We start from the raw sequence: 11174 nt of genomic DNA, 5'->3' as shown, positions 1-11174 counted from the left end.
CTTGTATTAAAATATAATTGTGTACATAAATATATATTTATTTATTGTTTTTAATGTCATAAGTGCTTAGTAATTTTTGTCCCCTTCCTGCTCCTCTTTTTTTTTGCACTTCAATTTTGGGGTTCGAAAAAAAAATCGAAGCGCTTCAAAAGGGGGGTTCTAAAGTACCCCACCTCCAAAGAAAATATTTATAGCAAAATATTTTCTAGAAAATTAATTTGGAGGGAAAAATAAACAAATACAAATAATGTGGTAATTAATACCACAATTGTGTGACATTAAAATTGCAAATTCCGTAACTTTTTATTGGTTTTTCGAATTTTCAAAACATTAATTAAAATTTTAATTTTTCTTTTTTTTTCAAAAAAATAATTTAAAAATTCAAAATCAAAAATGGTAAATTAAAAAAATAAAAAATGTATTAAAAGCTTATACATAAATCATAAACATCTTTTAATTTTTTTGTAGAAGTTTTATAAAATATCGAAGATTTTTAATTTATTTTTTTGTATATTAATAAATTTTTTCTTTACCCCCCATTATGTTCATCTTACATGTCTTCTATATGTTTGTTTCTACACAAGCAATTTATAGATCTCTATGTAATGAAATCCCAGAAGGGTTCAATCAAAAAATCGTAAAAGGAGATTATCGAATGGTAGACACTACTAAAAATTATGGTTATGCAGACTTATGGCATTATGAAAATAAGGAAATAAGTTTTTCTTTTAAAATAATAGACTTTGAGAAGGATGAAAATTCAGAAATACCAGAATCATTTAATATTAATTGTGAGGGAAAATCTTTAGATATTATTCTTAATGAATATGAAAGACAATTAATAGAAATTATGAACAAATATAAATTATATAAGGTCTTTTTAAAATATATGGTTGCTGATACAGACGTATGCATAAAGTCAAATGAAAATATCATTATTAAGGACATTATAGAAGGAATCAGAAAAATACATGATAAAAGAAATAATACAAATAACGAAAACAAATTTTTGCATCAAAAAACTATTCAAGCTTATATTAATGAGGAAAAATCTATGCTTCATATGATCGAAGAAGCTCCCCTAAAAACAGAATACTACAGATTTAGAGCTAATTCATATGTTTCACCTAGGTATGATGCGAATGACGACATCATATGTATCAGTGTTCTAGTTTATATAGAAAAGGCTTACTTTTACTTCGAATTTTCCAAAGTCGAAATGCTGGACATAGTAAAACTATGTCTAAAAGAAAAGGACGAAATTTCTCCTAAGTGTTTCGATTTATACAAAGATGCTTTTTTTTCTTTAGATTTTAATAATAAAAGTGTGAGTTTTTTCACAGAAAGAAGGCTGAAAATTCCGAATACTCTACGTCAGAATGAAAATTGCAAAATAATAAAATTATTAAGAGATGAGCTAGGTTTATTGGAGTGTTCTGAAGATAATAACACTACAATTAATCCAGTGCAAGAAAATAATTTGGAAAGCAGGGAATATGCAGAAAGAATGCAAGATTTAATGGGAAATACAGAATACGCAGTCATCGATGCGTTTAATATTCTATTGAAAGAAAAGGAAATTGGGTTTCTCGTCAAAAGAATTTTGGATAAAACAAAAGATCAGTTGAATATATTTTTCGGACATATATTAGTTTTCGATGAATTAATAGGCACAGAGGATTTAGATTGCCTAATTGAAAATAAAGGGAATCTTAACAGGAAAGCAATCATATCAAAGATATTTAACAGTGAAGGGGACCAATCTAGATATATTAAGGTATTTTTATTCGTTGAAGCAGAAAATTACATTAACAACGATGACGATGACGCCGCTGAAGGATCTTTTAAAACTTTGAAAGAAATTGGAAATATTATGAAAGATAATATAAGAAACGAAGATCAAAATGAGCAAAGTTCTCAATATTTGAATTTAGTTGATATAATGAATCAAGTAATTGTAAAACAAAGTGAAAACTTTGAAGTTTTCACATTGCATAATATGTTATGTTTTATTGAATTGGTAGCAGAATCAGGTTCCCAAGAAGCCAGTTTTTATATGGCCAGATTTTATAAAAATGGACAACAAGCAAAAGATAAAAATGACTTCATAAAATTTTGTGATCTTGATCCAAAGGAAGTAGAAGGAAATATCAGGTTGATTGAAGGAGAACTAGCAGAAATTGCCAAAGAAGAAAGAAAATAAAAATATTTTCTAGCTAAAACTTTCCGTTTAATTTGATTATATTTTTATTCTCTAGCAATTTACATCAAAATATTTCATTTTTTCTTTATGATTAACAAAATAACATAGAATTTTTACTGGTCCTGCATGTCTTAAACATCATTAATAGTTGAATTGCATATCTTTACAATCAAAAGAATGACAAAAATAAACTTAAGACAAATTAAAACATATGTAAACCCGCGATAAAAATTTATTAGCATAGATCATAAAATACTTCTCCTGCAATTAAATTAGTTTCATTATAAAAAATTTCCCCCCGGTGGGTAATACTCAATCCTCTTAAGATAGGTTAAGTCTCTTTGTGACCTCCCGTAGTTATAAGCGTTGTTGTTCTTCACATTAATATTTTATGTGGGGTATAAAAAAAAGAAAAATCGGTATAAGGCCGTTTAAACCCCGCTTTGAAATTTTGAAAACCCCCTTTCAAAAATGGAAAAATTGGCAAAAACAATGTTTGTTGAAACAGATGAGCTTTTTAGTGATGAAACGAAATTTACATAGAAAACAAAGAAAATATTATTTTAAAAGCATTTGATGTTGAATCAGCTTGCGCCTTGCTTGTTTCTGTAACTAGTAGAAATACTGCTATTTCCTTGAGGTAATACAGGATAATGTATAAACCGTTTCTATCATGATCACTAATCAATGGGTAACATATGTGGCCGCATTAGACAAGCAAAGAGATGGAGCACGGGACTGTGAATCACACGATCAATGCTGTATATTTAGCGATTCTGAAACACAATAAAAAAATGGGGTTCGCCAAACGCAAAAAAAGGAGGAAGAAACTTGCGAGATTGAGGCCGGCTTATCGACCTCTGGAGTACAAGAAAGTGTTAATTCACTAGTATTGGAAGGCTACAAACCAGAATGTGAAGTTAGCAGCTTCCGCAAGGCTGCTATTCACACAGACCAAGAATTGATAAAATTCTGGTCACGAACAGAGACTTTATTCAACAAAATAAAGATAGAAGAAGGCAGAAATGCCAACCAAAGGTACTGTGGGAGACCTGGGCTGATGGCTATCCTTGCTTCCTATTGTAAAAGCTCACATGGAGTGACAAGTATTCATCGGGAGTACTTAGATGCCATCTGTGAAGAGCTCAATGAACAGAGATTCAAGCTTAAAAACTTGAAGAAGCAGCATGAGATTGAGATTTCGTAATGAGAAACCAACTCAACACACAAATTGATGCCCTAAAAGCTTCAAATGAAAGATTAGAACAGAGAATTGACATGATTCTCACTGCAAAAAAAGGAGAGTGTAAAGAACCAATCACAAAAAAAGCTGATCGTACTGATAAAAAAAAAAGGAAAAGGAGAAGTTTGGTGTTCTATAAAGCTCAAGATAAAGAGCAAATAAAGGTTACGGGTAAAAGGATCCCATCATCCAATACCATTAATGTGTTTTTACGGAAGGTAACCGCTGCCGTAAAAGGAAACAGGAAATTGTTGAAGAAAAATATTCTTCTAACAGAAAAGACGGAGAATGACTGGACAATCATTCTTAAAAATTGTGATATGAAACCAAAGGTAAAAAAAAAGCTGATGCCTCAAAAACAGAAGATGCCAATAGGTTTGCCCCATTCCTAGAAGGTATAAAAAAGAACTTCAACTGTGATACGAAACAGTTGAAAGTACCCGCTTTAAGTTCTAAAACTTGTAAAAAAATACTGAAAGATGATTTGTTACTGTCATCTATAAAAGGTTGTGCGAAGTCGAAATCTATGACTGAGCGCAAATCCAAGATGAAGAAAACATCTTCACCTAAGGCACCTTCTTCTCACATTACGAGGAAGAAACAAACGAATTGGATAGATAAACTATCCAGAGAAGAGTTGATAGACCTAGCAATAAACGGAAAGAGGCCCAAAGACTGCAAATACAAAATTGTGGTCGCTCATGGTTTCCCCCGAGGGGAACACATTATCAGGGAGACCTGGGCCAAATTAATGGGCATAGAGAAAAAGAACATTCCACTAGTAAAAGATATTGAAGTCGAGGGCAGAATCTTCCTCATTAGAGATGAAATCTGCTTTCAAGCTGCAGAAGCTCTTGAGAACGCTTCAGAAAATGTAAGAGTATTAGTTGCCGAAAACGAAGTGGGCAATTATATCTCTAGGAACAGATCAGCTTTGACGAAAATATTCTCCGATCTTCGTCAAAATTGGAGGAAGTATGTTCCTGTCGAAAAGGCAATAAAAGTTATAAAAAACGGTCTATCTTACAAGCCTACAGTAAGCCATGAAGAGTTCTTTCTATCCGAGTTAAACTTTGAACATCTCGGGAAAGACAGGAAAGTTGATAGTAAACATCACAATGAACAGTGATAAAAATGCTATTATTAAAAGATTTTTATTAAATAATTTATATTTTAATAAAAAACAAGTTATACGGCTTCTTAGCTGTATCAAAAATTATTGTCTACCCAATAATTCACCAAAAATTAGTAACTTTACTAATAAAAGATATGGATGTAAACTGAGATTTAAATCTCATGTCTATATCATGGTAAAAGCTAGAATGCTGAGAACAAGCATTCAAAAGGGGTTGTGTCTAATTAAAACAATGGCTAACCATATCAAAGGAGAAGAACTCCGACAACAGTTAGACAGAGTGTAACGAAATTATCGGACTCTCTTATCTATACCAGAGGCATCGCAGAAAAGATGCTAACTTCACCTTCTGCGTAGTCAGAAGGTCAAGAAAAAAAGAAATTTCTGAAGCCATGGATATACTTGGCCTAGAAATATTAAAAGAAATTCCAACTCGTGATAGGGTGGAGAATAAAAAAGATGCAAGTCCATAGAGAAGGCCAGGCTCTATAGTCTTAACATCAACCATTTCTACGGAAAGAAGGAGGACTTGGAAATCCTCCTTAAAGTAGAAAAGCCAACAGTCTTGTGTCTTCAAGAAACTTGGAAGAAATCCTTAGGTTCTACGAGACTAGAAAAGTATATGCTGGTGGAGACACCAGCCATAGGAAAGAATCGGCCAGGTCTAATGACTCTAGTCAGAAAAGACGGGGCAGTAAGATGTTCTAAAAAGGGGGATGACGACAATATTCTACAAACTGTCGTTGAATTCAAAACTAGTACGGGATGGACAAAGGTCTTAATAATCAATGTTTACGTTCCACAAGAGAGAAAGTTAAAGGCCGAAACTCTAAGTAATGTAATTGACCTTCTTAGTATTGAGAGGGATAAAAGAAACTATAAGGAGATTGTAGTGATGGGGGATATGAATACTAGTGATTCTTCCCAAAAAAGAAGCTTGCTATCGCAGGGTTAAGCCCTGCAATAAACTATAACAGATTATCAGGAACAAGAATCCTGAGTGATGGACAAGTCTCTTAAAGACGTATTGTTACGATTTTTAGGGTCTTAATTCAGGAAAGCGAGAAAATAATAATTTCTCGAAGAGGGCGGTAAGTGATCATATATTGCTGAAGAGAATGATATTTCTTCCTTCTCCAGTGAGAGAACGGCCATTTGCCTACAATAGGAAGAAACTTGAGCATCCAGGAATGGGAGCTAAGCTTTCAAGAAAGTTGAATGAAAAAACATTCACACTCGATGAACTCTCTAGACTTTTAAAAGACGTTTGTATATCCTCAAAGATATACAGTAAAGTGGGGACATTCAAAGGGCTGCCCATCAGATGGAGACACGTAAATGTCTTTAAAAGTTTTAGATATGCTACTAAGTGTATGCTAACGAATAGGTCCGTAACGTCTGTGCATAGGTACATGTTACTGAAGGATAAGATTAAGGCAACAAAGATAAAAGTTCGGAAAGATCGAGCCAATCTTTGGGCCTTCGAGGGCATTGAGCTCTATAAAAGTAACAGATCCAGAGACTTCTGGAAATGGTTTTAAAGTTCTTCTAACGTCACTGTTAGATTAGACAATGTTTGCTTGAAAGATGTATCAGGCATGGCTCATAACGAGCATAAAAAGAAGTTAGAGATAACCAATGACTTTTACGCTAATCTAGCTAACTCAATTTCAGACGTTGAAAATGTATATCAAAAAAATATCGAAAGGGATAATCCAGAGAACATCACTATGGAGGAATTATTAAAAGCCACTAATAACTGTGGCAACAACAAGGCAGCTGGACCGGATGAGATTCCAACCGAGCTATACAAGGTTTTACTTAAACATAGTTTAGTAGATAAAAAGCTACCTCTGTTCCTTGTGAACGAGTTCAACAGAATACTAACAGGAGACAGCCCTCCTGTTAGCTGGAGTGTTGCTGACATGATTTGCCTCCATAAAAAAGGAGATGTGTCAGATCTCAACAACTATAGAGGAATTGCGCTAATTAACACAATAAGCAAAATTTACTTAAAAATAGTAAACGACAGACTTACACAGTTTGTTGAAGAAAAGAACATTCTTTCTCCTTTCCAAGCCGGATTTAGAGCAATAGAAGAATGTATGAATCAGATTGCAACCTTGTTGAGGTGGTTAAAAGAAGAGGGTTTCAAAGTCAACAAACATTTCTATGTTTTATTGACTTTGAAAAAGCTTACGACAATGTTAGCCATGAGCTACTATTTAATAAGCTAGAAAGGTATAGTATTCCAAGATATCTTATAAACACATTGAAAGATATCTATGGAAATACTGAGATGAGAATCCGTATAAAGGAGACACAAGTAGTGGATATCTCTACAAAAAAGGTGTGAGACGGGGTGCCCCTGTTCTCCTACGCTTATCAAACTATTCATAAATGATATTTTTGACGGCATGACAGGATTAAGCGTTCCCCGCTCAAATATAAGCCTGCCCGGACTGATGTTTTCAGATGACATCGTGTTCTAGGCAATACTCTTGCTGATTTGAAACACAAAGTATGTCAAGTCAGCAGATGGGCAGTTGAGAATCGTATGAAGATCAACTGTGACAAAAGTGGTATCTTAGTATGGGATGCCAATAATAGATCCGAGTCTGTAGATGTCGCTATCAGGACTGACTTTGGAAAAATCGTTGAAGTCGCCTAATACAGGTATTTGGGTGTTCTTATAAAAAGATCTTCATTAGAAGAACACTTAGTAAGAGATGGAGCCTATAGAGGCAGAAAAGCTTTAAAGTCTTGAAACCAAAGCTTCTAAATAAAGAATTAATATAGCTTTTAAAGGTATATTAATAAAAAATATGCTATTTTCCTCACTAATGTACGGAAGTGAATTATGGGGGATGTCTAGTATAAGGTCTGTTTTGATCAATAGAATCCTAAGAAAAGCGATACGAATGATATTTCGAACAAAAATAGTGCCATTAGATAGGATAATGGACGAACTCTGTATGAATAGAGTTCACATACAGGCGGCCCTAAGTAGATTTAGGGCATTAAAGAAGTGGAAACACAATAAAACCATTATCTCGGATTTCATTAACCAACCTCCGAGGGAAAGGAAAACAACGTGGAGTTCGAGGACTAGGCGTTGGTGTAAGAGATATATCGGGAACGATTATGAAAGCATTGCCTACATTACAGACAAGAACAAGATTTTAGAGGTACTTAAGGCAAGGGGTTCCTACAACACCACTTTAGGTGCTCTAGTAGCAGATAAGTATGGAATCTGTGACTCGCAGATTAAGCACATACTATCAAAAGTAAACAACAGGCAGATCAGGAATTACACCAGGCTTTGGTGTAATTTAGTCAGATGGTTTTCTGCTTTGGCTAATGCCACAGAATCCCTCCTTTTTATAGGACTCATTGTTTGTTATGTGAGGGAGAACGAGAAGACCTTGAACACTTCTTGTTAGACTGTCCGACGCTCTCTAACACAAGATCTCTATATGAGAATAAAATATCTGAGTTGAGATCTTCAACTCAAACAAAAGAGGAGCTAGTTAAGATGATTATTGGTAACATCAATGGCATCAAAGCTTCTTTTGATAAAAGGAAGTCTCTACTTGTAAGAGTAGAGTTATTAGACAAGATGATTGTACAACGATATATCGTTATACGAGAAAAGGAAAGGCTTGTAAGCCAGAACAGATCTAGAGAAATCTAGAAGAAAAAAAAACACACTTTTACCTGGGGGAGGTATGGCAAGCTGCTGGTGCCGTAGCATTTACGTTGAACTAGTTAGGTTTTTAACTGACGAGTAGGTCAGACGTGTTATTCTCTTAGAACCCTGCTGAACGCAGGTCACAGACAGGAATGTTTGTGGTTCTAATCCTAAGGGATATTTTTTCTCCTACAAGCAAGGCCTTTATGGTATGCTGGTGTGTATCACAAGTTATTGGCTGTTGAAGTTTTTATTTGCTGGGTGGCTTTTCTTTAATAACAATAAAATTTTTTTAGTTTTTTTTTTTTTAAGGCTGTTGAAGTTTTTATTTGCTGGGTGGCTTTTCTTTAATAAAAATTAAAGTTTTTTAGTTTTTTTTTATATATATGATGTTTAATAGAATAATATAAGCCGTTGCTGATTAAATTTGTAAATAAATTTTATTTTTACATATTTGTACTTACAAAAGACATTTTTTTAACTTATAGATTATATATAATTTTTTGGGTATAATATTCGGCTTATTAATTAATTTTCACAAGATACGCTTACAGTCTCATCTGGCAGTTCCAGGACTTCCTTCTGAGATTCACTCATTGGCCCCTCTAAGACCCCTTCCTGATCTGTATCAAGCCCGTGTCTGGCTGACATAGTTAGGCTTTCTAAAGTCATTTTAAGGACTCTTGACTGTATATATGCTTCCGTTCTGGGTTCTAATCTGAGCACTTTGATATGCGTACGATGAAAATTAGTTACTATTCCATCCCATGTCATCACATAAGGCATAATTTTCGGCTTGTATTTGTAGAGAGAAGCCACATGATTTGCGAGCAAGTCGTATTTATGTTTCTTTTCTGTTTCTACTGCATGGAGGTTGTTAACTTGTGATTCAAACTTCTACAACGATCACTTCTTTCCTCAACTTGTCTGCAATTAGTATAATAGGCTTGTTATACTTTATTTTAATACTTGAATAAATCCTACTGTCGACTCGTATCTCAACATACTCATTAGCTGCACATTCCTGGACTGAATGATTTCTAATTCTTTTGGCATGGGATAGACCATACGTCTTATACAACTGCAGGTGGATGCATCGCAGTGCCTCATTGTGCCGTCTCATGTAATCATGTGAAAGCATACGATCACATTTGGTGGCCACATGATCTACTGTCTTTGAATATTCATGGCAGTGTGGGCATTTTGTCTGTTTCTCTAAGAAAATATTTCGGTCTTGTAGTGCACATAAATTGCCTTCCTCTCTCGGGCTTATATTTTGTTTTGTGAGCCACGTGGCAGTCTGTTTATAAATAAGTGGATCGTCTCTTGGTCTAAATAGCTTTGAATGATTTGTTTTAATTTTTATATCGCTATAAAGAGATTCGGTTTGAGCCTCTATTAATATTTTAGCTGTTACGTTTTCCTTAAGTTTATATTATACATAATATATAGAAATATTCTTATAAAAATGTATTATTTATATGTAATCATTGTTTAAAAAGCCACTTGTATTGCAAAAAAAGGATAGAACTTTAATCATTTATTTAAATCATAAATTTCCTCTTGTAGTTATTGTCTTCATAATACATTAGTATTTTATTGCTGTGGATAAATTAATATAAATAATAAATCATAATTGCTAGTAGGATATGGTCTGATTGGTTGCTGGAAATTAAGGGTAGGAAAAAGTTCAAGGTCGGACTTTTTTTCTTCAGGGGTCCCCTATAAGAGAGAAATAAAAAAACAAAAAATCGGTTTGGTTTACAATTATTAAATTGTTTAGGCGTAGATTTTTCTGATAAAAATAATATTTCTGGAAATTGCACATCTTCTTCGTCATTTATATTCTTCTAAAAAATTCCATGTTTGCACACTTTTTATTATCCATTTAAAATATTACAACCAACTAAGATGTTTTTAGACTTATTCTACTAGATTGCTAACCTCTACTTCTTTTTTTCTAGAGCCCTTATCACAAATAACAACATAATGTTAACGTTCATTAATTCTACAACTTTAGATAAGATTTATTATTATCAATATGAAAATTGTTGCGATATTTATGTTTTATATTTAAGTAATGTATCATCGTAAGTTATGTCTAGTTGGTCCTATTTCGATCCTTAGTTCCAATATTCGAACATTTTTTTTTAACTAACCAAGTACAATTAACAATTGTTTCATATACTTTTAATAATAATTTAAAATTCCCACTATACATTGCCGTTTCATCGGTCTATGTCACTTCTTCTATCCCTCCTTTTTTTGATAATTGAAATTTTCATTGCTAAATGGGGTTTAATTTATTTTTAGTCCCTTATGACAATGGAAGCTGACAAATGGATATTATTGTTTTTTTAGTAGACTGTATTTCAGGAAATGTTTATAAAATTAACAAAAGATTTTTATAAGTATATAGGAGTAGAAAACAAGTTCACCTAAATTCCTGTTGAATTAGAATCTTCTTTGTTTCTAGTACATTTAAACCCGTAGCAGTCAATGTGCGAAAAGTCCGGTGTAAATGCCACTATCACAAATAATTCGTAATAACTTTTTTTTTTTAGTATATTTCATCTAATGTTTTAACATAACAGCCAATGTGTCTCTTGAAATCTTCTTGACCTTTTGTCAAGAGTCCCCAGGATCTATATAAGAGTAAAATTTTATTTAAAAGAATCATGTAAAAAGCAAAAATGTTTATTGCACAAGAATCTTTATTCCGAATTAAACTAAAACAAAGCGGTAAAACTTCAACTTTATGATGTGTGGTTTGCAAAAAAACATTTCTTCATGTAGAAATCTGCACTTGTATAACTCGTTAATAAATTGGAAAGTCCATATCGGACTGTAGCGCCGCCTTTATTCGTAAATCAAATTTTTGAAAAATAGATCATTGTAGATG

At 33.1% G+C, this 11174-nt stretch overlaps 2 protein-coding genes across 4 annotated transcripts; both read left to right on the top strand.

Moving 5' to 3' along the window:
• Positions 1-541: 541 nt before the first annotated feature.
• On the top strand, positions 542-2203 carry VNE69_04222 (uncharacterized protein; the record flags this gene model as incomplete). Of its 2 annotated transcripts, none has more annotated exons than XM_065473475.1 (1): positions 542-2203. In XM_065473475.1, the coding sequence occupies one exon, from the start codon at positions 542-544 to the stop codon at positions 2201-2203; it is 1662 nt and encodes a 553-aa protein (XP_065329547.1). The 2 variants fall into 2 exon arrangements, with proteins under 2 accessions (XP_065329547.1, XP_065329548.1); XM_065473476.1 differs by having other exon boundaries at positions 656-2203.
• Positions 2204-3409: 1206 nt separating this feature from the next.
• On the top strand, positions 3410-5054 carry VNE69_04221 (uncharacterized protein; the record flags this gene model as incomplete). Of its 2 annotated transcripts, none has more annotated exons than XM_065473474.1 (3): positions 3410-3509; positions 3779-4571; positions 4910-5054. In XM_065473474.1, 3 exons carry the CDS (start codon positions 3410-3412, stop codon positions 5052-5054), a joined length of 1038 nt encoding a protein of 345 aa, XP_065329545.1. The 2 variants fall into 2 exon arrangements, with proteins under 2 accessions (XP_065329545.1, XP_065329546.1); XM_065473473.1 differs by having other exon boundaries at positions 3410-3761; positions 3791-4571.
• Positions 5055-11174: the final 6120 nt, after the last annotated feature.

Source organism: Vairimorpha necatrix, chromosome 4 (genome assembly GCF_036630325.1).
Source record: "Vairimorpha necatrix chromosome 4, complete sequence".
Classification (NCBI taxonomy): domain Eukaryota; kingdom Fungi; phylum Microsporidia; family Nosematidae; genus Vairimorpha; species Vairimorpha necatrix.
Note: the sequence above shows the minus strand (reverse complement) of the source record. Positions and strands in the feature narration are given on the sequence as shown.